The following is a 26,804-nucleotide window of genomic DNA, read 5'->3' as shown; positions in this document are numbered from 1 at the left end:
ATAGAGAAAGAGTAACAGGCTGTTATTAGCAACCTCTGCTAATACATTTGAATTCTTAAAGAAAGATGAGCTGACAGTAAGGATCATAACATTTTCTAGGGCTATAACCTCATATTTTACTTTGATAGAAATTAGGAGCTTTATCCTACAGGTTTTCTGCATTCCTGCATCAAGAATGAGGAGGAGATTAAGGCTTTTGTGTGGTGAGGGGTGACAAATTTTGGATAACAAAAGAAAAAAATGGATGCAGTGGGTGAATGATCCTAACCATCCTATACTCTGTTTCAGGATGTTTAGTTCTGATAGACCATTGGGAGAGAGGGACTTGCGGAAATTATTGAAGCTTTATCGCACAGAGATTTCAATGGCTGTGGATGATGTCTTTCCATTACTTCATGGACTTGCAGACTATGACGTTGTCACTGAAGACATGTTCAAGGTGAGAGAAGCAAGAACATTTCTGAGCCTGTTTGTTCTTCAGGGGATAATGCAAGAATATCTCCAGTTCTGTTACAGTGTGCATATAATTTGTATACAAAGATAGTTTACATCATTGCACTTTTAAGTTCATATAAAACCATCATATTCAATCTGAATTTTTGTGCTTTGTTTTTGGAGTTGTAATGTTTTATTTTGCATTTCTGTATTGAATTCTGCACAAGGTTTTAATTTTTTTAAATTGCTTGTTCCTATAGTGGGCAATGTATACTTTAAAAGAAGATACAATTTCTCAAACTAATAGGAAAAAAGCAAATGTCAGACATTCAACCTATACATTGATATCTTTTGGGGAAGTGTGGTCATTCACACCATTCTTCACAGCCAAGCATTTTTATTCCCATTCTGCTTACACAGGCCTTTCTCTGAGCCCAGTTCTGAATAGAAAAGTTCCACCAGAGACTGAAATTGGGTAGCATACTGCAGTACCAACCTTTGGGTTGAATCTTGAACTGTGCTCCAAAGTCTGGTCGATGTCTTACACACCAAAGACTATTAATATCTTTTCAAAATCCTGACAAATAGCTAAAAAATCTGTATCTGATACTCTGTGAAATGATTGTATCGTAGCTCTTCAGAGTTGTTTAACATTCAGATGATAAAATATAACAACATATCCACAAAATCAATACCTTTATTAAATCAACTAAAATGCACAGAATACATCATGTAAACTTCAAGCTTCACTGGCTTGATGATCATACAAAGATGTTAAAAACACTCAGATGATAAGTGATATTTGTGTGGTTTCCTTGTTTTTCAGTATTCCCCTTTTTAGTTGTATTGCCTTCATGGTGAAACTTCACTTTGTGGAAGCTGTGAAACACATCCAGCATAAATATAATCTTACATAGTCCCCATTTAGCCACTGATTCTCTCCTCCTGTGGAAGATGGATCTCACTGAAACATGTTAATGGCCCATTCAACTCTGTTCGGTGGTTCTGTTTGGTAGTTGGGTTTTCCCCCCCTTCCTTTTTCTTTTTTCTTGAAGGAGACTCTTCATCTGAATGAAAAGGAAGGCTGTCACAAGGCTTTTCATGCCATGTTAACATGGCTGCTGAGCCAGGATTCACCCTCCATCCAGGACTTCTGGAGGGTCCTCTTCAAGAATTACAACATGGAGAGATATTGCAAGCTCCAGTCCATTCGAAGCAGCTTTCCTAAAGGTAATTGCTCATAACATCGTAGCCTGTTTATCGGTGAATTATAAAGAAAAGATGGAGAATGGCACACCCTTAGGTTTAGAAGCTGGGACTTAGGGGTTGAATCCTGTGATCTTTCCTATTGAAATCAACAATATGGAACTTAAGTCATGACTAACTTGTTCCACTGATTTCCAAATGACTGAAGTTTGCTCAGTTACAATAAAGATCCAGTCTTAGATATATTTCACATTTCTATTTTGGAAGATCACACTTGAAACTTACAGAACCACTTGAGGATACTATTTCCTCCTCTTTAAAATGACTACTGTAAGAGGGGGGACTCTTAATATAATATCTGTTCCATCCTAACTGCCATTGTTGCGGCAGCTGAGGCAGAGAAGAATAGGCAGTATCTGATGGACTTAATCCCCTCCTCCATTGCCATTTCTTTTTCTTTGGCCTGTTACAGACTGCCAAAATAAAGCAGCTTCGGGTCTCTTTGGAGGTATGCTGTTTCAATGATGCATGCATCCTAAGAATCCGTAAGCTGCACCAAAAGCTGCACTCCAGTGCTTAGGAATGGAGTGTGGCTTTGGTGCGACCTCCAGACTCTTAGGACCCATGCATCATTTAAATGGCATACCTCCAAAGAGACCCGAAGCAGCTTTATTTGGGCAGTCTGTAACAGGCCTTTGTGTGTCTTATTTAGACTGTATGCCTTAGGGCAAGGAACTGTCAAATTAACCATTTGTAAGCTACTCCAGGAGCCTTTTTGGATTAAGGGCAGGGTATAAATATTCTAACTAAATATCTAAAGCATAATTTATTTGCTTTGGAAAATATATAAAGTATATGTAAAGATATAACTAGTAGCCCATGTGTTCCATAGCACAACATTATTTGTCTTCCTGCTTTATGGAGTATGTCTTCCATTTTCACAGGTAAGGTTTCTATAGGTTTAGCCAACAATCCCCATTCAGTCTTGGTGGTTTCCCTTTTTTTAGATATGGATTTTAACAGGCATCGCAAGGCAAGGAAACTCACATCTAGTCCCAAGGTACTGATTCAGCACAAGGCTCAAGGAAAGAGGAAGGCAATGGAGGAGAAAGACTGTCTGCACCTCTCTCAATCTTCATCAAAAGGCGATCCACACTTTGGTACAAAACTATATCTTTGGCTTTGATGTAGTTTTTGTGGACATTAGAATTTAGCTGAGGAAGTATGGAAAATAAAGGTTAGCCTTCCACACCCATATGCACAAAACAAAAGCCCCAGAGACAGAATTCTGTTAAGATAATGTATTTCCTCTTTTTGTACATAAGAACTGTGTGTATATCAAATGCACCATGGAGTCCATAATTTTCATTTCATTTCATTTCCATTTGTGTACAAATGATGCATGATCTTCTGACAACAGCCCAGACAACCTTTGTTATCTGAATGGGATCTGTAACTACTACTCAGTCTGGGGTGGGGGGCATATCCTGCTTTTAGTACAGTATTATAATTTCTCTTGTAAATCAACAGGTTCCCTTCCAAGGACAAAAGCTATGAAGAAATCAGAAAATGTTGAGATTCAACATTACTCAATTCTCACTGGTAAGCTTTATTTATAAATAAAGTGACTGCAATGCTTATTTGTTTTGTTGTTGTTAACTGCCTTCAAGTCGATCTTGACTCATGGCGACCCTGTGGATGAGGCATCTCCAAGACCTCCTGCCCTCCATTGCTCTGCTTAATTCCTGCAACCCCATAACCATGACTTCCTTAATACAGTCCATCCATCTGGCATGTGGCCTTCCTCTCTTTCTACTTCCCTCTGCCTTTCCCAGCATAATTGTCTTTTCCAATTAGTCCTTCCTTCTCATGATGTATCCGAAGTATGCCAGCCTCAGTTTGTTTACCTAAAGTATTTATATATCACCTCCCAGCCTACCAGGGCACCCCCCCTCCCACTATTCCCAAGCAGCTTGATTTCCATTTTTAAAAAATATATATTTCTTTTCTTATTCTTTTTAAAAATTAACTTGTAGTAGCAGAGCTCTGTAATTCTGTGGAAAAAGTGAAAATAAAAATGAAATTTAAAAAATGCAAGGCATACTGGGCACAGGACAAGGAGGCAGGGTTAAAGGAGAGTCAGGAAGGGAGTACGATGGGATCAGCAGCCCCAATTGCATGATTGAGAAGACATGCCATGATGTTCAAATTTAAAAAAAAACTGACATGATTCCTGTGAGAATGGAGTTCATATGATAATGCCCTTAGGTTGAAAATCTGTTCCCTGTTTTTTGGAATGTAGAGATTTGTTCTGTTCACAGAATTCTCACCTAGCCAAGCATCTGTGAAATTAGATGGAAAGAAAACTACAGGGGTACCCCGGGTTACGAAATTAATTCGCTCCGCCGCCGCTTTCGTAACCCGAAAATCTTCGTAAGGCGAAAAAGCCATAGGCGCTAATGGGGAAAAGCCGCGATTTCGTGCGAAATAGCGCCGAAAAGCACCAAAAAAATTTTCGTAACCTGAAATAACCTTCGTAACCCGGAACAGTTTTTTTAAATGGATTTTTTTCGTAACCCGGAAATTTCGTAAGGCGGCGCATTCGTATCCCGGGGTACCACTGTACTTACCCGAGACACTCAGGAACTTATATAGATAGGCATTTGAACCCAGATTTACCAAATGCAAATCCAGTAAGCTATCCATTGTACTGCAGTAGCATCTGTACCTACAATATTTTTGTGAACCAAATTATTATCTGAATTTTTGTTCTTTCACATATAGTCAGTCCTCCTTAACCACGGATTCTGTGTCCATGGATTCAAGCATCCAAAGCTTTAAAAAAAATCCAAAAAAATCAAACCCTGATTTTGACATTGTCTATCAGGGACACCATTTTATTTCACCATTTTATATAATGGGATTTGAGTATCTACAGATTTTGGTACCAGGCACCCGATGTTGTCTGATCTTGGAAGCTAAGGAGGGTCAGATTACCAATGAACACCAGGTGCTGTAGGCTATATTTTCAGAGGAAGAAGCACTTCTGAGTATTCCTTGCCTATGAAACTCCTATTAAATTCCTGGGGTCGCCATAAGTCTACAGGTGGTTTGAAAGTGCGTGCACACACATCAGGGTTTCCCTACGCTAAATATATGTGGAGTAACATGTACTTTCTTTTATCTGTCCTGGATATCTCACAATTTGTCAGTGTTTTAGTATTATGAGAGAGGAAGAAAATGTATTTCCTATCTGGTATCTCCACACCATGCAACATTTTATACATATCTATCATGTTTCTCTTCAGTTACCCCCTCTCTTTTTTAAGCAAAATAGCTCCTCACAGAAAAATTGTTCCAGTTCTTGTTTTGATTGTCTTTTTTTTCACCTAGACATTGCTTTTGTGCACTGTTTACTATGCAGTAGTTTGATACATGCCAAGAAGGAATTTTTAGTTTAGGATTCCAGCTATAGCTAAAATGCAAAAGACCATTATAATAGGGGCAACTTTATATTCCAGTTCTGATGACATACAGTCAATACAAGCTTGCTTTTTCCAGGTGATACCAAGAAATGCATCAAAGCTGGTGGTGAAATGTATGCATCAAGCAAATTGGAAAACTTTGATGAGAGGAATAAAGTTTGTGAAATGAAACTGAGCATGAAAGCCAAAGAATCCCAGGTCCCAGAATATGTAAGTGACACTCGAATCGTCTCATTTTCTAGGGCTCTCTTGACCAGATTAATATATATACCAGGCTGGTTTACCTATACACATCCAGGACCAATTACTAAAAATGTAGGGCAAGTCAACAGCCCCGTCCTATTCTCTGAGATTTCAGGCCAAAACTGAAAGGAGTGGGTCTTCCTAATGTCACAAGAGTGGGGTTTTGTGATGTCATAGAAGGTGCTGTGAGCCACAAACACATCTAGCTAGTTATTATGTCTATAGCTCTTGCAGAAAAGTCCTTTACAATTAACATTATCAGTTGTATAACATCTGTGTTTCCCCACCATTCCTTTTGTGTAGTACTCTGTACTGCCAACCTAGAGCTTGGAAAAGTTGCTTTTTTTTAATACAGTCTCCCAGCCATGCCAACTGGGAGACTATAAGAAAAGTAGTCCAAAAATAATTATTCTTTGCTTTGATTTGTGTTGCAAAACTGAGAGCCTCTGACCATGTCAAATAAGTCACATGGCTCATTCACTACACTAGGGAATTCCACAGGGTCACTGAGAACAATAAAAAAGGTGCATAAATCAGGCCTTAGAAGGCTGCTGCTGCATCCAAAACCCAGAGCACATCATTCAGGTGTAGCTTTAGCTCTTGTTTCACATTTCAGCTTGGCTGTTTCACTTGTGGAAAAATGAGTAAAGGTTTTTCTGCATTTCTTTGAATTTCAGGTAGGCAACGTTTGGCCTCTAGATATTCTTATATTCACCACTGACTATACCTACTAGAACTAATGGGAGTTGCTGTCTAACAATATCTGGAAGAGCACAAATTGCCTACCCCTGCTTCAGAGAATATTAATGGATACTACTCTCTAGCTCTCTGGGTCAGCTGTGTTTTGATGCCCAGCATAAAGTTTGTGTTATCACCATTACTACAGCTGTGGTAGAAAATCAGCATTAGAAGAAACAATGTTAGTTGACTGGTTTGGTTAAAGACTGTGGGATGTTCATATCCACAGATCTCTATATGTTCTGGGTGGGATAGATCTGGAGACAAGTGTAATTTTGGCTTTTAAAGCTAGAGGCCCTTTTATATTGCATTCTATAGTGCTATGAGAATCAGTATGCAGAGAGATCTTGTAGCATCTTTGAGAATAACTGAAATAAAGAAGTTGGCAGCATGAGCTTTTGTAGACGTCAATCTCTTTCCTCAGATGCATATAGACTGAAGTCTATGAAAGTTCATGCTGCCAACTTCTTTATTTCAGTTAGTCTCAAAGATGCTACAAGATCTCTCTACATATTGATTCTGCAGACTAACATGGCTGTATCTTTGAATTCCACCAGTATAGTGCTATAACTTCATTTCAGCTTCCATGGCTACATCTCATAGAATCTTGACCTTTGTAGTTTAATGAGGCACTAGAGCTCTCTGGCTGAGAATTCTAAAGACTGCTCCTTAAATTGTGACGATACCATAGGATGGAGCCATAGCAGCTAAAGTGGAACCATAATGCTAACATGATGTAGTGTGAAATGGCCCTAGGTATAGAAACACTAATGAATTGGTGCATTTTGCACCTTTAATCAAGAATGCAACCCGTTCATGTTTACTTGGAAATAAGACCTGCTATGTTCAGTGGGATTTGTCCCTTAGTGCAATGATGGGCAAGTGTGGTACTCCAGATGTTCATGGACTACCAGCCCCATAATATTTCCTCGTTGGCTCTGCTAGGTACAGCTAATAGGAGTTGTAGACCAAAAATATCTGGAGGGCCATAATTACCCACCTTTGCCTACAACAATGTGCTCTTTTCTCTGTTTTCAGAATGGACATCAAAAAGCTAACTTCCAGGATGGGTGCCACACTGTATCTTTGAAGACTGGAGATTCAGTTCCCCAACAGGTAATGAGATTTCCATCCCCGCTCCCCAGTACCAGGGATTTGCCTGTTCCAGCCCTACTCTTTCAGTGTTCTTTGCATTTTATTTTGTTCTCTCTGCACATTTCCTCATCTTGAGATTGTGAGGTATTGTGTTATCACATTTTTAAAGTAACATATATCAAAAATTGTTCAGCCTTACACTCAACAATCATATTTTATTTTATTTTTAATCATGTTTTTACTCCACCTTCCTGCAAGAAGTTCAGTTGGTATATACATAAGACTATCCTTACCTGTGAAGTAGATCATGCTGGGAATGACTGTGTGGGGATTTCAACCAAGGTGTCTACAGTCTAACTGCAAATGCACTATCCTTTACATGCACTATTATCACCTTAGAAGTGGGAAGAATTTGCATTTCCATGGGATCTAGAATTTATAGGCTGGGCTTAGTCAGGACAAAAAGACTGAAGTTGAAAATTATAGGTGAAAGGAGATTAATTTGTGAAAAAGTACATGTTCAGTAATATATATATATATATATATATATATATTAAAAAAAGGAAAGTAAGAGACAGAAAGAGAGCAGCAAAGCAGCTTCTTATGAAAATATATTATATAAAGCTTAATACTACTCTAAACGTCCATCACAAGATTGGTAAATTCTCCTGAGACAGGTACATATCATGGGTCATGCTGAGTGCCATCCTTTGTGTTATGATATTGGTGTCTTGTAATTTAGCTCTTTAGTCTTCTATCTTTGCCATTTATTGTTTCATGAAAGGTCCACCCGACATGGGAAGTCCCAGATTTCTTCAGATACTTAAATTGGTGCCAGATTAAATTGGTGCCAGTGAGAAAGGGGTTTTATCATTAAAAACAAAACAAAACATTTTTTCTTAGTAGAACTTGAACCACTCCTGCTAAGATGGAATTCCCCCAAACACTTCAAAGTTAAACAGTGGTTGCAACTGTTTACAGCCATTTCCCAGGTTATATCCAATGCATTACATGTCAGCACCTTCCCTTGCTTAGGTTTGTTTGTTTGTTTGTTTGTTTGTTTCTGAATAGGGGCAAATGAGCAAGACTTTCAAATGCTTTGCATACCCTCCAGACATCTCACCAAAGATGTCAGGTTTATAAAAGAGTCCATACGGACAAAGAAGTGAAAAGCTAAGGAAAGAATATAAGTTATTTTCTGAAAAAGAAGTGATATAAACTTTATTATTATTATTATTATTAACCTTTATTTATGAAGCGCTGTAAATTTATGTAGTCAGGTAGGGCTTCCTTCTTTTTAAAAACATCTCTGCAATGCTTGCTAAATTTTAGGTACTTAAAACGTGATAATAATTGCATAGGCTCCTGATCTGGCTAGTGGGTGAAAAAAATTTCAGTGACACACTCTTCAGTCATGTTTCGAAAATCTAGATGAAAACTGAGGAGTTTATCACATGGAATTTATCTTAATTTTGAATGAAAAGAAAGTGGGGCCAGAACACATTCACATGAATTCGCTAGTTCAGCTAATTTACGTGAATTCGAATTGCATTCGAACTGACTTCCAATTGCCCGAAAATAGCTTGCTATTGCCTGAAATTGTGTGTGGTAGTCTATCACACAATAACGTGAAACCCCATGATTGCATTCAGACTGACTTCCCATTGCCTGAAATTGCGTGTGGTAGTCTATCATGCAATAACATTAAACCCAGTGATTGCGTTCGGATTGCCATTGGATTATACTTCCAATTCCTCTTGTCTGATAAACTCCTGAGTCTTCTTTCTGTTTTAGTCCTCCCTCAATTTGCTGGGCCAGAAGAATGATGATGAATGTGCTGTCTGCAGGGATGGTGGGGAACTGATCTGTTGTGATGGATGCCCCAAGGCCTTCCATCTTGCCTGCCTTGTACCACCACTGACAGAGATTCCCAGGTAATGACAATTCTACTAGTGAATGTCAGTCTAGTGCAGGGGTAGGCAACCTTTTTGAGCTGGGGGCCGGGTTGCTGTCCCTCAGACAACTGAGGGGCCGAAGCCGGGGGTGGAGCTTCCACCCTCCGGGGATGGAGTCGCACACGGGGGTGGAGCTTGCACCCTCTGGGGCAGAGCCGCATGCCAGGGCGGAGCTTCCACTATCTGGGGGCGGAGCCACATGTCAGGGGCAGAGTTTCCACCCTCCGGGGCGGAGCCGCATAATAATAACAATATTTGCAAGAAGCTACTAGGCAATGCCATAACACAGGAAAAATGCATGCACACTGTCTCAACCCAGAAAAGAGCAAGCAAGTCCATGTGGGGGGATTTTTCAAAGAGAATACCAAAGGACAAGCATAATGATAGCAAGATTTGCAAGAATCGACTAGGCAAGGCCAAAAAACAGCAAAAAAATGCATGCCAACTTCTCAAACCAGTTCTTTCTCTCCTTCTTTCCTCCCCTCCCTCCCACTCCACCCTCACCCCTTCTCACTCTCTCTCTCTCTTCTCCCCTCCCTCCCTCTCTGTCCTCTCCCATCCCCCCCCTCCCTCCCCAACCTTTTTCTCCTCTCTCTCTCTCTCTCCTCTCCCTCCCTCTCTTTCCTCTCCCTCTCACCCTTTTTCTCTCTCTCTCCTCCCCTCCTTCCCTCTCTCTCCTCTCCCTCCCACCCTCTCTCTCTCTCTGCCTCCTCCTCCTTCTTCCCCCCCCGCCCCTCCATTTATAGGAGGGAGGAGGGAGGGCGGATCCAGGAGGGAGGTGGGCGGAGCCAGGAGGGAGGTGGGCGGCGCCCATTGGAAGGCCCGCTGCGGCCGCCGGAGCCCCATTTCTGGGTTCCGGCTGCAGCAGCGGGCCTCCCAGAGGCCCAGTGCGGCTCCTGGAGCCCCGTTTCAGGGCTCAGGAGGCTGCAGCGGGCCTCCTAATGGGTGCCGCCATTTTGCCCTTCAAAATGGCGGCCGGAGCGGCCAAAATTGGCGGCGATTTCGGCGGCAGGAGGGACCGGAGGCCGGCAGAAAGGCGCCCGCGGGCTGCATCCAGCCTGTGGGCCGGAGGTTGCCAACCCCTGGTCTAGTGTCTCTAGCTTACATGGAAGAGGTCTTGAACAAAAATATAATAAAAAAATCAAACGAATATTGGAAAGAGAAACAGCTGAACTGGGATATACAGTCATACTACAGTTAACAAAACCTCTGGAAAAAGAAGCTCCTTTTTACTGAGTCTTTTCATGTGAGTCCAGTCCAGCTCCCCACCTTTCTTGTCTTTTGTGTAAGTGGAAGGTTTTTTGCAGCTTTATCATTGGGAGGATGGTGAAGGAAGGCTGGAGAAGACAGACTTTCAGTGTTAGGTTGGATGCAATTAAACTTCACATGGGAATGAATGGGATTCTACTCTAGATGGTCCTATTGTAGCTTGTGTGCTTATGTATGAGATAAACAGCCATTTCCAGAACTACTTACTGAGCATGCGTGAAGAGCAAAACAGAAAGAAAAGAGGAAAGCAGATTTGCCTGCCTCAGGGGATGTTCCCACTTAATATTTGAAACGATTTAAAATACAACGTTTTTAATAAAATCGATTTAAAATAACACTGTTCTTATCCCGCTATCCGAATCGCTTTATTCATCGTTCCCATCTGGTTATTTAAATCGAAGTTTTTACCTGCAAGCGTTCCTACTTGGCCTGAAATCGGTGTTTAAATAAAGCGATTCTTCTCCTCCATACCTTATTTGGAGCTGTCAAACACTGGCATGTTGAAAGGCAAAGGTGTGTGATGCGTTTCACCAGTAAAATGGAAATCATAAGAAAAGTCAAGGCTATTGAAAGAAACAAGTCTTACTGAGATGCATTTTAGAAAAAGCTTTCAAGTGGTCTTTAAAAGACTTTTTTTTATGTGCTTGTTTATGCGAGGCTTACCTCACCTGGCTGTTTCATTTCACATGTGCAAAATGTAATTTTGGTTTAAAAGTTTGCTGAAACATGTTGAAATGCCCTTCTTTTTGTGGTGTGGGAGCCTATCCCTATTATTTCCATATTATTTTGACTCCTAGTAACAAAGTTTCTGTTAAAGAAGTAGAACATATCAACTTTTGGTGGTACACATACCACACCAGTTCACACCACTCATGCCAAGGACTACTAGAACAGAAGTCTGGAAAGGAGCGGGAAGGCAACTGTTCTCCCCTTTTCCTGGTCCATGATTTTTTATGTACACAGAGAACTAACCTGGATGTAAGTGCCTTTCTCCACTAGATTAATGACACTACACAAAGATGCCATTTTTCCCTAAGGGGAAGATTTTGATTTCCAAAAACATTTGCTTAGCTTCTTTGTGTATTTCTTCCTCTCTCTTCTCTTGCTACAAATGTATTTCTACTTTGGGGCAGTGGGACATGGAGGTGTGATTCCTGCTCACCTGGAAAGGTGAAACAAGATCAGCGCAATGAAGAGGAGAACAACAGAGAGCCGCTTTCTCAAACTCAGGTAACTCTGACTTTCCAGAGACCAACAATTCCTTGTCTGCTCATGCTGCTCTTTTTTGAACAGCTCCAAGGCGATTCCATCTTGCTCATGCATTTCCTTCAATGGCTGGTTGTGATATGAGGCAAGGCATGCTTTTCAGAGCTGGCCCCACCATTGGGTCAGCTGTTAAAAGCAACTGATACTGGAGAACAGGGAACCAGGTGTTGAGAGCTGTATGTGCCATCCTGTACTCCCTCTCCCCCCAGCAAGCTAGCCTACAAGGGTCATTCAATAAATACTTAGCCTACAAAAGAAAAACGAAAATTTTGGAAAAGTGGTGAGTTATTTTTCAACATAGTCTCCTTTTAGCTCGATACACTTGGCCCAGCGATGCTCCAACTTTTTCAACCCGTCTGAAAAATACTTTCCCCCGAGGTCTGCAAAATAGGCCTCCGTGGCGGCGATAACCTCCTCATTCGACCCAAATATTTTCCCGGCGAGTGACTTTTTCAGGTTTGGAAGCAAAAAGAAGTCACAGGCGGCCAAATCTGGAGAATACGGTGGATTGGGCAGCAATTCGTAGCCCAGTTCGACCAATTTGGCGACTGCAGAGGTGTGAGCCGGCGCGTTGTCATGGTGGAACAGCACTTTTTTCTTCACCAAACGGGGCCGTTTTTTCTTCAATTCGGTTTTGAATCAGCCCAATAAGTCGGCATAGTAGAGCCCTGTGACTGTTTTACCCTTCTCGAGGTAATCGATGAGGATCACACCTTGTGAATCCTAGAAAACGGTGGCCATCACCTTTCCGGCCGATAGAACAGGCACCTAGGTGTGGCTCATCAAAAACTGACGTGCGGCCACGAACAAACTCATTGAACCAATTCTTGACAGTCGCCATTGAAGGAGAAGAGTCACCGTACACAGCATCCAAGCGCTCTTTGATTTCGCTGTGCGTTTTCCCTTCCAAAAACAAGAATCGAATCACCGAACGATACTGCTCTTTTTCCATTTTTGTAAAACCGACCGACACGCTCGCTTCCAAAGGCTATCAAAACAAAACAAATGAAGGGAATTGACTGAAACTTTGACAGTAGGCTTCCAAAAGAATGTACTGCACAATGGTAAAACTCTTTTGTAACAGCAGCGCCATCGGACGATGAGACTAAGTACTTGTTGAATGACCCTCGTACTTCTCTGAAGTGTAGAAATGCTGCTCTAATTGTTAAAGCAAATTTCAGTTGCAAGTCTGGAGCTAGATTGTATGTGGAACTGGAGGAAGACAGTGTTGTGTCCTTTGTCTCAAACAGAAAGTGTCTTGTGCTCTTTTATGGTGGCTTACTTTTCCTTCTGTGAGAAAGGAGACAGTAGCCTGATAAAAGGAGAGCAAAGAGGGGGACAATCTAATCTCCTGTGGCAAATAGTTCCATAGCACAGGAGCAGACACTGAGAAGGCAATCTCCTGTGTCCTCACCAAATGTGCCTCTGTAGGTGGTGAGACTGAGAGAAAGCCCTCCCCTGAGGGTCTTAAAATGTGAGCATATTTTGAACTGCAGCATGGGCAATGGTCAGAGTTTTAGAGAACTGAAGCCCAGCACATCTGGTGGGTCAAAAGCTGAAAATCCCTGGAACAGAGAATGATATTATTTATTTATATACCTGACTAGAGTGCTATATATGTGCAAAGGACAACAGAAGATGGGCGGAGAATCCTTATCAAAGAACCTGTGTGTACTTCTTTGAGACAGCCTCTGCCCCCCCTTGTCTCCAGTGCCTGTGACCGTGCTGCCAACATTACAGTGTGTGGGAAACGAGAAACAGCTGGTCAGTAGTAACTGTAGAATATTTTACATGCTCCCATGGATGTCAAGTCAGTGTGATGCTGCAAAATATTTTGTTATCTTGCTTGCACTGTCTTTCTTCTGTCACAGGCTTGCATATAGCTAAAGTTCAGACAAATTATGACATAGTTCACAGAATTACAAGCAAGAAAAGTAGCTTAAGTTTCTGCAGGTTCATCTGAAGCAGGTGGGCCTTCAGATGCTCTTAAATTCCAACTTCCATCAGCCATTGCTTAAATGGTCAAGAATCAGGAATGCTGGATATTATAGTCATTCAGTGTGGAGTTTGGAAAACTTATTTTTGGACTAAAACTTCTAGAATTCCCAGTCAGTATGGACGCTAACGAGAGGATTCTGGGATCTGTACTTCACAAAGGGATTTTTCTAAGCTCTGCTCTGGAGTGCCTGAGAGTATTTTTTCTGATCTGAGACATAACAAAGATAGGTGACTCAGTTAATGACATTCATGTTAATCCTTCAGGTATAGCATGATGGCATGGCATCACATGGAACAAAGCAGCAAGAAATGTTGAGAAGTGTACATTATGTTTCTTAGCTGATCTACTATTTTAGAGTATAAACAAATTCCTCTAATCCAGATTTTATTTAGAATTCAGTTTATCTGACCTACCCAGATTTCTACTTAGCCATGGTGAAGTCTGGGATTCCTAGAATTTTAAGACAGTGAAAAGAAACATGTTTTGTTTTATTTTATTTTACTTTATTTAAACATTTCTGTAGCACCCTTTATCGTAAGATCTTAGGGCACTGAACAATATATACACAATTTTGCTTGCATATGGTGCACAATTAGAATAGGGGAGGATAAACATTTACCAGAAGTTGGTAGTCTTGGGTTGCACAGTAGGTCCTCCATATTCATGAATTCTTTATCCACAGATTCAAGTATTGTAGTGCAATAATTGTGTACAGCTTTAAAATATTTTGTAAAATATATACATTCTAAAAGGCAAACCCTGATTTTGCCATTTTATATAAGGGACACAATTTTATTATCTTTTGTATTTAAAGAGACTTGAACATCCAAAGATTTTGATATCCGTGGGGGATCATGGAACCAAACCCCAGTGAATACCAAGGGCCTGCAGTAGTTAGAGTGTAGAACTGGAACTTAGATTGGGAGCCATTAAATACAGTAGGTGATCTTGGGCCAGCCACTTCTCTCCAGTTGGACCTATTGCACTTTAAAAGAAGAAAAACCACAACCACCACTACAAACACCGCCATTTTCATCTTGTGCCCCCTAAAAGACTAATAAGTTTCATTTTCATATGCTTCCATGAACAGCATCCCAATTCATAAGATTATGGCCTCAGCCCTACATCACAACAGGATAGCATGAATATCCACGTATGGACCTATGCTGAACTGGGCCATATACAGTACCTTTCCACTCACTTCCTGCAAAGCTCCTGAAGGTGCCCTGCATAACCTTTTTGTGCTTTGCAGAAAGCAGTCAGAATCTGGCTAAGGAGGAAGACCCTGCCAGATCTCAATGCTGATGTCATCATTCTGTACCTGGCTATGGCATGTGTCCAAACACCCCTCTGATTTTGCCTGCTTACTGTGAAACACAGAATGACCACATGGGATGTCTTTAGGGGATTTACAATAAAGTGGAGGGTTTTGGCTGCTGTGGTGGGAGAACAGAAATATCAGCCCCTACAGTGACCAACCCCTGAATGAACCCACACGCATAAGGGATACTAGCCCTAACAGAATGCTGGCCTCTGTCTATAAGCTGCTAGCTATCGAAGCTTATGCCAAATACAACTTCTTAGTCTTTAACGTGCCACAAGACTCAACATACCCCAAGAAAAGAGGAACAGTCTTTCCAAGTATAACCTGATTCCCAATTCTTCTTTTTACAGAAACTGACCATTGGTGACAAGTGTGGCATATGCAGGAAAGGGGGAGACATGACCTACTGCAATAAATGTTTCAGGGCTTTCCACTGGCCCTGCCATTTTCCTCCCTCTACAGATCAAATCAGGTATCAATTATATCCAAGAAGAACAAAGCTATCCTTAACTCCCCAACTTGTTACCCATGCCCAAATCATTGCTTGACACATTTTAACGTTCCATTATCCTCATCATCATATGGGACAAATACCACAAGAAATAAGTGCCAGTGAGCATGGAGATTGGGATGCTTTTGATTTAGCTCAGTTGTGACAAATCAGAGCAGCCAATACTTAAAGACTGTGTAGGTTCTTGCTTCCCAAACAAATGTGCTTCTTTATCATTAAAGTGTTTGATCTCAGTCATTAATTTTTTTTTCCAGAGGTGACCATGTATTTTTGAATAAGAGCCACTTGTGCTTGGGAGCTTCCACTGTGTACCTGGACTAACTATCCTCCAACAATTCTTAGCATCAGTGTTCCTGTAGTTTGCAACTTTTGGACCCCCGTTTGTTTTGGACTTCAGATCCTGGAAGCCCCAGCCAACATGGCCAATAGTTGGAAATTATGAGAGCTGAAGTCCAAAACACCTGGAGGACCAAAGGTTGGGAACCACTGCTGTAGTCTTTTTAAAAAGCTCCTCCGAGGGCAGTGCTGTTTCATACAACTCGAGACAAGCCCTGGCTGCATCGGGGGTTAATGCCCAACAGTGGTCTTGTGGCTCTGTCATATAGTTGGGCAGCCAAATTATCATTTGTATAGGTGATTGGGTTAGAGGTAGAATTCTAGGTGTTGGCCCCTTTTCTGGGAAAGATGAAGACTGGTTCAATTAAGACTCAACCTCCTTTAACAGAGTTCACAAATGGAAGTGCTGAATCTCTTGGGTTTCTCAGACTAGTTTTAGCAAAATAAGACAGTATTTCATTGCTACGAATTTCTTCACTAAAAACTTTACTAATTACATTCAGACGTGTACATTCAATGCCTAAACCCTGACTTCATAGAAATATTCCAAGAGGGCAGCTCAGCAGAGCCTGCACTCCCTATCTTGAATGAGAAGGAAGGGGGGGGGACTTCTGTGTTTGCAAACATACTTGGAAGGTCCTCTGCTTGCTTAGATACATCCCCACAATGGATACCTGAGCAAATGGGGGAAGTTTTACAGACAACATGAATAGGGTAGAGAGGCATGCAGGAAACCCTTACTGCTTGAAGTCTCATTGCTCTCATAGCAAATGGGTGAAAGGGGTTAAAGAGAATGCTCAGTTGGGAAGCGTTTTCCAACATAAATGAGCCTTACACTTGATCAAGCAGCACATAATAGTAATAGTATCCTGCCTTTCTCCCAAACTGAGAATCAAGGCATCTTACTATTTTAAAAAAATGATACAGCTTAAAACATAAAGAAGTAAACATTAAAACTGAATGAAACTATTCACAGTATTTAAATATGTAAAAAGAAAAAAAGCAATTAAAACAATTCAGTTTACAACGCAGACACTGCCTGTTTTGCATCACAAAGCAGTTGATCAAATGCTGTTTCTCCACACCAGAAAGAAAGATAGAAAGGAAATGTTGCATACAGAAAACTAAAGGTCAGCGAGAAGAAACTGGAGGTTTGTTTGTTTGTTTGTTTGTTTTGTGAAAGAGCATTTAGGGATGAGAGTCTGAACCTGCTAGTGTAAGAAGGAGTTCTATCCAGATTTATCCTGTTATCCATGGTTTATGAAATATAAGCCTTTGTCTACAATGTGTACATCAGTGTTTTTCTTATATTCTGTTCCAGTGGAATCTTGATCTGCAAGTCCTGTTCTGGCAATTCTGCAATCATCAACTTGGAAGGAGATGCAAACTCAACTACACCAGCACTCCGAGCTGTGAAGGTCAGAGGTTCCATATTTTTTCCTGCTTTATCAACACCAGTGGGTAAAAGTCATAAAAGAAACTTGGGGAGAACCATATATGATGTCAATAGTTCCTAAAGACTTGATCCTCAGCTGTTTTTAGTTTACAACTCCCAGAATCCTTGACTGTTAGATATTGTGGTTTCTTATATTCTACTTTAACTGCCATGGTAACATCTTGTGGAATGTAAAGGTTTGTAGTTTAGTGAGGCCCAAGAACAAACAGGCTGAGAATTCTAAATGCCCTTCACTAAACTGCAGATCCCAGAATTCCATAGGATGTTGTCATACGAGTTAGACTGGAATGTAGCATTAGAACAATGTAATGTGATAGTCTACATGACCCTCTTCTGAAGGATTCTCAGAATTGGGAACATGGCTAAAAAAATATATCATAGCACAAGAATCTGTGGATACGAAGGGCTGACTGTAATTTATTCCAACATATTTTAAAAGTATGATTATTATTAATATCTTACATCAGCTTTCTTCCAATTTGCCCATTCTCTCACTCACTAATTGGCTGAGGAGATCTAGCTGTTCTAGGGAAAGAAAAAAACAGTGTTATACTAGGGAAGAAAGTTCGTCTTCCTTCCCCCTATGCAAAAGGGCATCTGGAACATCCCGATTTGACTAGTAGCTGAGGAGATGGAGCTGCACTTCCACACTCTCCACCTCCTGTTGCACACCTAGCGAGGAAGTGGGAAAGAGGAACCCTCAGCTGCCCAGATGATGGTGTTAAATATGCAAATGGAGACCTCTTCCAGCATGCGTGTGGTATCTTGTGTGTAGGTGGCAGTAGCAGCTGGGAGAGTGGGTGGATTCTTGAATGCTCTTGTGCAAAAGTTCTACATGAAGACTGATGTGACTTCCCATTCATCTGTTCATAAAGTATTGTATTTTTAAAAAGAAAAGTTGTTTTAAAAGGCTTCAGGAGATGGATTTTAGTGGCCAGTTGATCAGCACCTGCTTCCTCATACTTGCAGAACCACCTCCAGACCCTGGAAAGAAAAAACCAAATTCAGATTGAACAAGTGGGGTTCTTTGCAGAATACCGCCATTGCTCTGGAAAACATTACCCTAACAGTAGGCTACATATAAGGCTTCTCTTAGCTGATTCCACCTCCAAGCATTTCCATTGCATAGAAGTAGAATTTAATTATTATGGCTGCAATATAATAATTATTCAACTGAGAGTACATCCCATTGAATTCAGCAGGGTTTATGTCTGAATAAACACACATAGGATAGTGTTCTAAGATAGTATTTTGAATCTTAGGTGGTGGAAGAATCTGCTGGAACTGGACCTGTTCTGAACAAAGATGAGTTGGATTCCCTCTTAGGGGAGGTAATAACAATCTTCTTGTGATTTTATGACATAGCACATTTCTGAACAGTTCTACAGATTAAGGAAATCATAGGTTTCTACAGAACCCAATCCCTCCTAACTTTCAACACTTGGCATTCTAGTTATAATCTGACCATACCCATATATCAGGTAATATGGTAACCTCCCTAGGTTCCAACTGCTGCTGCTTAATGCCAGATTGGTAAATGGTAAAACAGCTGCCATTCAGGACTTGATCCTGGATGAACAGGCCAACCTAGCGTGTATTACAGAGATCTAGTTGGATGAGGCTGTGGTGTGTGTGTTAATCTCTCACATCTTTGCCTACCAAGATTCTCTGTGTTGCAGCAGGCAAGACTTGGGGGGGCAAAAAGGTGCAGTTGCAGTGGTCTATAAGGATTAGAGATTCCATTGGTGTACTGCCCACCCTGCTGCTCAACAGTCTCCCTTCCTGAGCTAGCTGGTGTGGTCTTGGGGGTGGTGTTGGAGTCTTTGCAGCTTGTGATGCTGTGAGACTTCAGTATCCATTCTATCCTGTTGGGAGTAGCTCAGGATTTCCTGTCTGTCATGACAACCATGGGTCTGTCCCAAGTGATATCTGGCCCCACTCATACTGCTGAACATCTCTAGATTTTGTTTTCTGTAAGGAGAGGATGATGGTGATCTGGGAATGTAGGAGCTTTTTACTGTTCCTATGTCATGGACAAATCACTTCTTGGTCAGGTTTAAACTTGGTGTGACTCAGAACCTATGCAGGGGTGGGAGACCCATTAGATGATCCACCTTAGGAGGCTTATGGAGCCAGATTTACTCCTGATGGCTCTTGGGCAGTTTCCTGCTGCCTTGGCAGGTGATCCTGTCAAAGCCCTAGTTGATCACTGGAATGGGGAAATGACCAGAGTAGTTAACATGATTGCTCCTAAGTGTCCCATCTCATAGAGCGGAGCTAAACCAGCCCCTTGATTTTCTAAGGAGCTAGCAGTAATGAAACGAATGAGATGGGGACGGCAGTGGCAGGCATTCTAAGCAACTGAAAACAGGCTAAAATCTATCAGAAGATGTATGTGGGTCAGTAAAAGTAGCAAAAAAAAGGCACAATTGCTTCTGCATAGAACCATTCAGTAGAACAGTTTTGAGTGATCAAGGGTCTGCAAACAATCTAATCCAAAGGAGAAGGTAAGGCACTCAACAGCTCACTGTGAATAATTTGTCCACCATTTCACAGATAAAAGCTCTGTGGTTCACTCTTAGGGGTCATTTCCACTATGAAAAGCTCTGAATCCTGATTCAAGCTATATGCCCCTGGTTTCCACTGGAAATCGATCCCAATCCTCATTTGATCGATTCCAGTGGGAAAAAAGTGGAGGAAATGCAAAAAGCCCGGGGTGGTGGTGGTGGTAGTACTTTTTTTGAGTTTTTCCCCCGAAGAATCGATTCAGATGCGTGTCCCATGAGTAGGAACACCAGAGTGGAATCAATTCTTTCAGGGGGAGGGGCAAATGGCAGAGGGGTGTGTGTGTCCCATCCCTCCCCAGAGATGTCAAACACACACACAGTGCTGCCTTCTTGGGTTCTTTTTTTCCCCAAAAAAGAATAAATTGAAAAATTGATAGATTAGTCAAGCAGCTACTTGCAAAGCCAAGTAGTTGCTAAATCATTCTATCGATTTTACAATTTATTTTATTTTATTTTTAAAAGAAATATATTATGTTTTATGTTTTATTTATAAACCGCTATTCCAAATAGATCATAGCGGTGTACAAGAAAATTATATATGTTCTCTGTCCTCTTCCTCCTCCCCCTGGGTCCCCCAGCCTTTTCTCCATCCTCCTCCTCTCCACTCCCTCCCCCGGCCCTAGCCTTCTTGCCCCTCTGCCTCCGTTTGCCTTGCCTCCCCAGAGCCTTTTTGCCCCTCTTCCTTCTTCTGAAGGGTCCTCTGTTTGCCTTTCCCTCCCAGAGCCTTCCTCCCCCTCCCTCTCTTCCTTCTCCTGCAAGGTTTCTGACCCTACCTCCTTCTCCTGCCTCCTTCTTCCTCTTCCTCCCCCCCACGCTCTCTCAGCCTCAGGTCACACACTCCCAGCTTTCAACTCTCCATTTCCAAGCTGGGCTGCTCAGGCTGCCTTTTACATCAGATGACTGACAGGGGATTCTGAAGCGGAGCTGCCAGTGAGAACAACAATCGAGGGGGGAAAAAGTGATCACACTTTCTAAAATGGAGCAAATGCAAATAAAGAAGCGATTCAAATTGCCAGTGGGAATGACCCCTTAGATAACAGAGTTGACACAGTTCTGGTGGATGTAACCTTGGCCCATTTGTCCATCATTGATGGACACTTTTCAATCTCTGCAGCTTAAGGACGATACTTGGAAAGGAGGGAGCCACCACATGTGTACTAGACCCTTGCCCTTCCTGGCTAATTAAGCAAGCAAGAGGAGGACATGTGGTGGCTTCTCAACTTCAGGGGCTCCTGGATAAGATAGCTCCAGATCCATTTTACTCTGGATTCAGACCTGGTTATGAGACGAAGACAGCTTTGATCACCTTCACAGATGATCAATGCAGACAACTGGACAGGGAGAATGTGTCTCTGTTGATTCTATTGGATCTCTCAATTGCTTTTGATACCACTGACCATGGTATCTGTCTGAATTACCTCTCTGGGATGGGGCTTGACGGTACTGTTCTACAGTAACCCAGTTGTTTCTTGGCAGGATCCTCTCACAGGGTGGCGCTAAGGGATTCCCTTGGCCATTGGCCTGTGGGGTGTCTCAGGGTTCATTCTTATCCTCTGTACTATTTGAAATCTACATGAAACTGCTGGGAAAGGTTGTCCAGAGTTTTAGAGTAAGGTGCCACCAGTATGCTGCTGCTAACCAGCTCTATCACTCCTTTTCACTTAATTTCAAGGAAGCCATTCTTGTGCTAAACCGGTGCATGGACTGGATGAGGGCAAATAAATTGAAGCTTAATCCAAACAAGATAGAGGTACTCCGGATCAGTCAAAAGAAAAATCTGAGAGTAGGGATTTAGCCTTTGTTAGATGTAGTTACACTCCCCCTGAAAATGCAGGTTCACAGTGTAGGGGTACTCCTGGATTCAGCTTTGAGCCTGGAGGTCCAGGTCTTAATAGTGACCAAGAGTGCATTTGCATAGTTAAAGCCAATGTGCTAACTGTGCCCGTTCTTGGAGAAGTCATATTTGGCCACAATGGAACATGTTTTGGTTACATCCTGTTTGGATTATTGTAATGCCTCTACCTGGGGCTGCTTTTGAAAAGTGCTGAGAAACTTCAGCACTTGGCTAGTCCAAAGAGCTGCAGCCAGGTTGTTAACAGGAACTGGTTACAGGGAGCACACAACAACCTTGTTACAACAGCTTCATTAGCTGTTGTTTTGTTTCCAACGACAATTCAAAGTGGTTTTGAGCTATAAAGCCCTATATGGCTTAGGCCCAAGTTATTTGATGGACTGTATCTCCTTTTATGGATGAATTAGAGTTCTAAGCTTGTCTAGAAAGGCCCTTCCTTCTGTTCCACCACCTTCTGGTGCTTGTTTATTGGGAACAAGGGAGAGGGCCTTCTCAGTGGCTGCTCTCAGACTTTGGAATTCCCTCCCTAGAAAGGCCACGGTGTCCCCATTCCTGTGCTCTTTAAATCTTCAGGTAGAAACACTTTTGTGCTGTCAGGCCTTTATGGATGAGGGCTGGGCTTTTAAGTGCTGTGCAATTAAAAGTTTGTAGCGTATTTAAAATACATCTTTCTATTTTAATGGTTGTTTTCAACTTTATAAATTGTTCAATGGCTTTGAAAATATTATATTTATACTTTCTAGTGTTTTTGTATTGTTTTTAATTTGTGTGGTTTTACACTTGTTGCATTGAGTCCATATATGGGGGGAAATGTGGAGTAATAATAATAGTAGTAGTAGTAGTACAAGGTCTTATACAGGGCTGGTCCTACCATTAGACAGAATTAGTTGGTTGCCTCAAGTAGTAAATGCTGGAAGTGGCAAGCTGTTATAGGAGAGAGCTGTTTGCCATGTAACTTGTCCTACATCCCCCCAAAAAATCTATCTTTCAGACAGAATATGCACTTTCACCATTGTTGAATCTTTGCTTATTTGGTCAGTGGACTCAAAATTCCTTTAAAACATGAGATTTCCTCTTTGACTATATTTTTTGTTCTGTTACCATGAGTTGCGTCTTTTTAATAATTATGTTTATGATCAAGTAGAAAAATAGAAATGCCTTTCTTTTTCCCTGTAATCTTCCAGAATACCTTTGATGGAATCTTGCATTGGGCATTCCAGAACATGTCACGTCCTATTTCTGACACCCAAGGATTGTTCTCATAGGATTCTGGATCTGGCCTTCTTTTGCTGTAACATCAGATGTGCTTAATTTTTTTCTACTGCTGAGTACTAGCATCCAAAATTCCTTGCTTTAATGTGGTATCCATATTACTGTGACAATCATTTTGTCAAACCGATACTTCTGTGCTTTCCAGTTGAGATAATGCATTTTTTAAAATTTGTATAACAGCAGGTAAGCAAACTAATCTCTCTCCAATAATTGCATGATGAAACATTGATTTGTGAGATACTCAAGTTTTCTTTTCTCATAGAAATGTCAGCAGCAATTTTCAGAAGCAAAGCACTCTAAATATTCTTCTGGGCCATGTTCCATGTGTCCTCCAGTCAAAGGGTGCTCCTGCTGTACCATTTAAAGAAAATCTGCCACAGCAAAGGTCTGACCATCCATTTTCCTAAATTACTCTACACCTTACTTAGCAATTTTCAGAGAGAGACATGCCCAGGGAACGGGGGACAGGGAAGGACCTTCTGACACATTTAAAATTAACAGATTTATTTTAGCATGAGTTTTTGTGATTACACTCCACTGCCTCAAATGCACTGAGTAGTTTATAGGCACCATAAAGATAAAAAAGTGGAGCAGATGGTCTGAAATAAGAAAGTGGGATCTAAGATATGAGGGTACAGTATATTCTTGGGAAAATGGGTCTTAATCCTATTTTTAGATCATTTTAGATCAAAAATAGATCAGTCTATGATCTCTCATACACTAAGTTTCTGAAGACAGACCGCTAACCACATAATTAATTTGTGAATGCTCTAGAAACCCGTGAAGTAACAACCCAGTTTTGCAGAAATTGATACTTCTGCAATTATTCCTACCCATAAGGATTGTATTGATCCTGTTACAGGTTTCTTTTAACTTTGACACAGTTGACAATGTGTTCCTAATATCATTGCGTGTTTGTGAGTTGGTTTTGAGACATTCTGTGCATTCCCGATGGTCCCTCATTTGCTCTGAGAATGATTCTCTTTAGTCAACCCTTTGTGTACCAGATTCAGACATCAAAGCTCAACAAAGCAGATTTACTAGCTATCCTATAAAGGTAGATTTTTTCTTCACTAAACTCTCTCACAGTCACAATAACTGGTAAAACCTGTACGGGTTGCAGTTGGAAGTTAAGGCTAATCTAATAAAAAGTTTAAACTACATTCTAATATGTATTTTTTTTAATGACACTTGATTTTAATGGGCTTTTATACTTTCATAAATTAATTACCAGGAATGAAGTTGCCTAGTTTTTGGAAGGCTTTAAAAACTGCAAAGCCTCATTGTCCAACTCTGATAAAATGATAAAATACTGTATGATTCAGCTGCTTAACTGTAGTTAAACACACCTAAGAACAGCTTTAAAATATAACTAAAGACAAGGAAGAATGAAACAATGTGCATAAAAAAAATTATGAAGATGGTAAAGATGTCACAATCTTGAAAACTGGGTTTTTATATCTTTTCCCAATACTAGTAGAGGCACAATGGATGTTCCACATGTATGGCCCCCACATCAAAGTATAGCACTGTCTCTCCCTTGCATGAATTCTGCGCTGCATTGGATCAAGGGTGAATGGTCTATTTGCAGATATATATCTTATACCTTCTCAGACCACCCAATTTCATTATCCTCCTTATACAACCACTAGGAACCCCTCCCCCCATTATGTCTGCAAATGGCTGAAGTACCAACTTTTAAAGAGTACATAATGAGCAACAGACTTGTACCAGAATATCATTTCAGGGGAGGGGTACACAAGAGATAATGGAGGTAAACGAATAGAATTAAGGCAGGGTGGGAGAACAGCACATTTCTTTATAGCTGAGGCTCTTCCAGGCTCTGGGCTTCCAGGAGCCTCCCCACTGATGTATGCAGCTTTGTCTGGTAGTGAATGATGTCATTCATTTGTTTCTGTACATCAGACATATTTGAGGCTTGTTCTAGGTGCTCCTGCAGGCCATCCAGGAGATTTTTTGTGGCTTGGAGCCTCACCTCCATGTTATTGCAATTCGATGAAATCTTCAAGATTCCCTCCCCTATTTTGTGCAGGATGCTTTGACATGATGCTATAGGAAAGAGATAGAAAGATTAGAATATCAAACAAGTAATAATCCATAGACTCTTGGTCAATTTAGGGCAAGCTATAGCATGAAGCCTGCAGGGGCCCCTTCACCAGTTCTGGAGCCAAAAAATGGTTGACCACAGCCTAGATAGGGGCCTAAGACTTCACCCTTGCTCTAGCAGCTGTGGCTAGTGGGAGGTGTTGAAGTATTACTCTAGGCTGCAATTCTGGGGATCTAGCTATTAGAAGGGACTGGGATGAAGCAGCCATGGAAGGTGTGGCTTGAACTAGGCTCTCACTGTAGGTGACTTAGCTGGGATACAAGATGTTGGGACTGGGGTAGAGAACAGACTGTCAACAGACTGGGAAGCAGTCTTCTCAGGAACTCTGCCTGGTTCCTGTAGTCCTCTGCTGCACCCATGGTATCTGTGGACCCAGGTAGTATTGGGTCCACAGATACCATGGGATAGAATTTCAGCACCCTCTGACAGTGACTCTGATGATGTGGCCCATTTGAGACTGTCACCACAGATTACAGCCAGGGTAGAAGTTGAATCAGAGGAAGAAAATATGTTAGCATGTTTGAATTGGTAAGGCCACTTTTTTTTACAGCCCAGGATGATTCCTGTGTCTCTGCAGTTGCAGCCATTTATCTCTGAAGTAAAGCAAGCGCACAGGATCACCACAGGCACAGCAAGGTGCATATTCAAATCACCATACCCTCACATAGTTTTATGCATTCACATGCCTCTCACCCAAGCTCCTTCACATACATCCTTTTCTAAATCTCCATGACCTATATGCCAGGTGTCACCACAGGCTGGCTTCCCTATCTGTTCTCAAAGGGCAATGAATGGCATCTGTCTCTTCAAAGTGTGATTGTGGTTTCTTATTGGTTAGAAAGTATGTGCTTGTCCTTGTGTGTGCAAGTATGTTTATGTGTGCATGTGTACATATGTACATGCTTACTTATAGCCGTAAATGAATGTTCTTCATAAATATATTTGTGTGGATGTGAACTAACTCTCCCACCCATTCCTACACATACCAACATACATATATACACACACAATGGCACATGCGCGCACATCTCTCTCTCTCTCTCTCTCTCTCTATATATATATATATATATATATTTATATATGTGTGTGTGTCTGTGTGTGTCTGTGTATAGAGATGTAGACATTTGCTCATGGGTACAAATAGGTACATCCATGTGAACATACTGTGAGCCCTGCTGAAAGCTGCGCGGGGAGAAAGGGCAGTGCGTCCCATAGGGAATAATGGGGCATGATCCCATGGCGCGCGTGCGCCACTGCGCCACCACGTGCACGAACCCCATTCGTTTAAATGGGGCTCGAACATAGGTGGAATTCGCTTTACGTGGGGGAGTCCGGATCAGATCCCCCGCGTAAAGAAAGGGCACCCTGTATCTACATTTCTGTCCTTCTACCCATCCCAGTACACTTACTTATTGCATGAGGTGGCACACTTGCAGAAGCAGTAGAGATCCCGGGTTGCTGCTGCTCCTCCTCTTCCACTGTCTCCGCTGCAGCTGTTTGTGTTAGCACCATAACATTTTATTATGGTATCTGGTTATGTACACACACACACACACACACACACATATAATATGCATATATTCCATATATGTATATGCACATACGCACACGTATGCATAGTATTCATATATATATATATATATATATATATATATATATATATGAAT

General features: G+C 41.4%; 2 protein-coding genes across 2 annotated transcripts in view; one reads left to right on the top strand and one right to left on the bottom strand.

Annotated features, from left to right (window-relative positions):
• Window positions 1-261: 261 nt before the first annotated feature.
• AIRE (autoimmune regulator) lies at window positions 262-24,326 on the top strand. Its single transcript, XM_042459410.1, has 12 exons — window positions 262-439; window positions 1,491-1,665; window positions 2,649-2,801; window positions 3,172-3,243; window positions 5,203-5,336; window positions 7,146-7,223; window positions 8,997-9,136; window positions 11,560-11,656; window positions 15,366-15,487; window positions 17,184-17,280; window positions 18,581-18,649; window positions 22,922-24,326. The coding sequence occupies exons 1-12, from the start codon at window positions 290-292 to the stop codon at window positions 23,000-23,002; spliced, it is 1,368 nt and encodes a 455-aa protein (XP_042315344.1). The 5' UTR covers window positions 262-289; the 3' UTR covers window positions 23,003-24,326.
• A 77-nt stretch (window positions 24,327-24,403) lies between these two features.
• The window catches only part of LOC121926427 (nuclear body protein SP140-like), a 30,240-nt gene continuing 27,839 nt past the window's right edge, over window positions 24,404-26,804 (bottom strand). The window contains exons 11-12 of the mRNA XM_042459412.1: window positions 26,547-26,630; window positions 24,404-25,079 (exon numbers count right to left, since the gene is read on the bottom strand). Of these exons, the coding sequence (XP_042315346.1) occupies window positions 24,829-25,079; window positions 26,547-26,630 (335 nt within the window). The 3' untranslated portion in view covers window positions 24,404-24,828. The remainder of the gene's footprint in view (window positions 25,080-26,546; window positions 26,631-26,804) is intronic.

This window comes from Sceloporus undulatus, chromosome 3 (assembly GCF_019175285.1).
Source record: "Sceloporus undulatus isolate JIND9_A2432 ecotype Alabama chromosome 3, SceUnd_v1.1, whole genome shotgun sequence".
Lineage (NCBI taxonomy): Eukaryota > Metazoa > Chordata > Lepidosauria > Squamata > Phrynosomatidae > Sceloporus > Sceloporus undulatus.
The sequence above is the reverse complement of the archived record's forward strand: the minus strand, read 5'-3'. Positions and strand labels throughout refer to the sequence as shown.

Bases quoted from the DNA above. Each gene is read 5' to 3' on its own strand.
- AIRE (XM_042459410.1), top strand. From the start codon at position 290: ATGTTTAGTTCTGATAGACCATTGGGAGAGAGGGACTTGCGGAAATTA. The intron at 3,244-5,202 runs GTAAGCTTTATT...TGCTTTTTCCAG, and splicing joins ACATTACTCAATTCTCACTG to GTGATACCAAGAAATGCATC. The intron at 18,650-22,921 runs GTAATAACAATC...GTAATCTTCCAG, and splicing joins TGGATTCCCTCTTAGGGGAG to AATACCTTTGATGGAATCTT.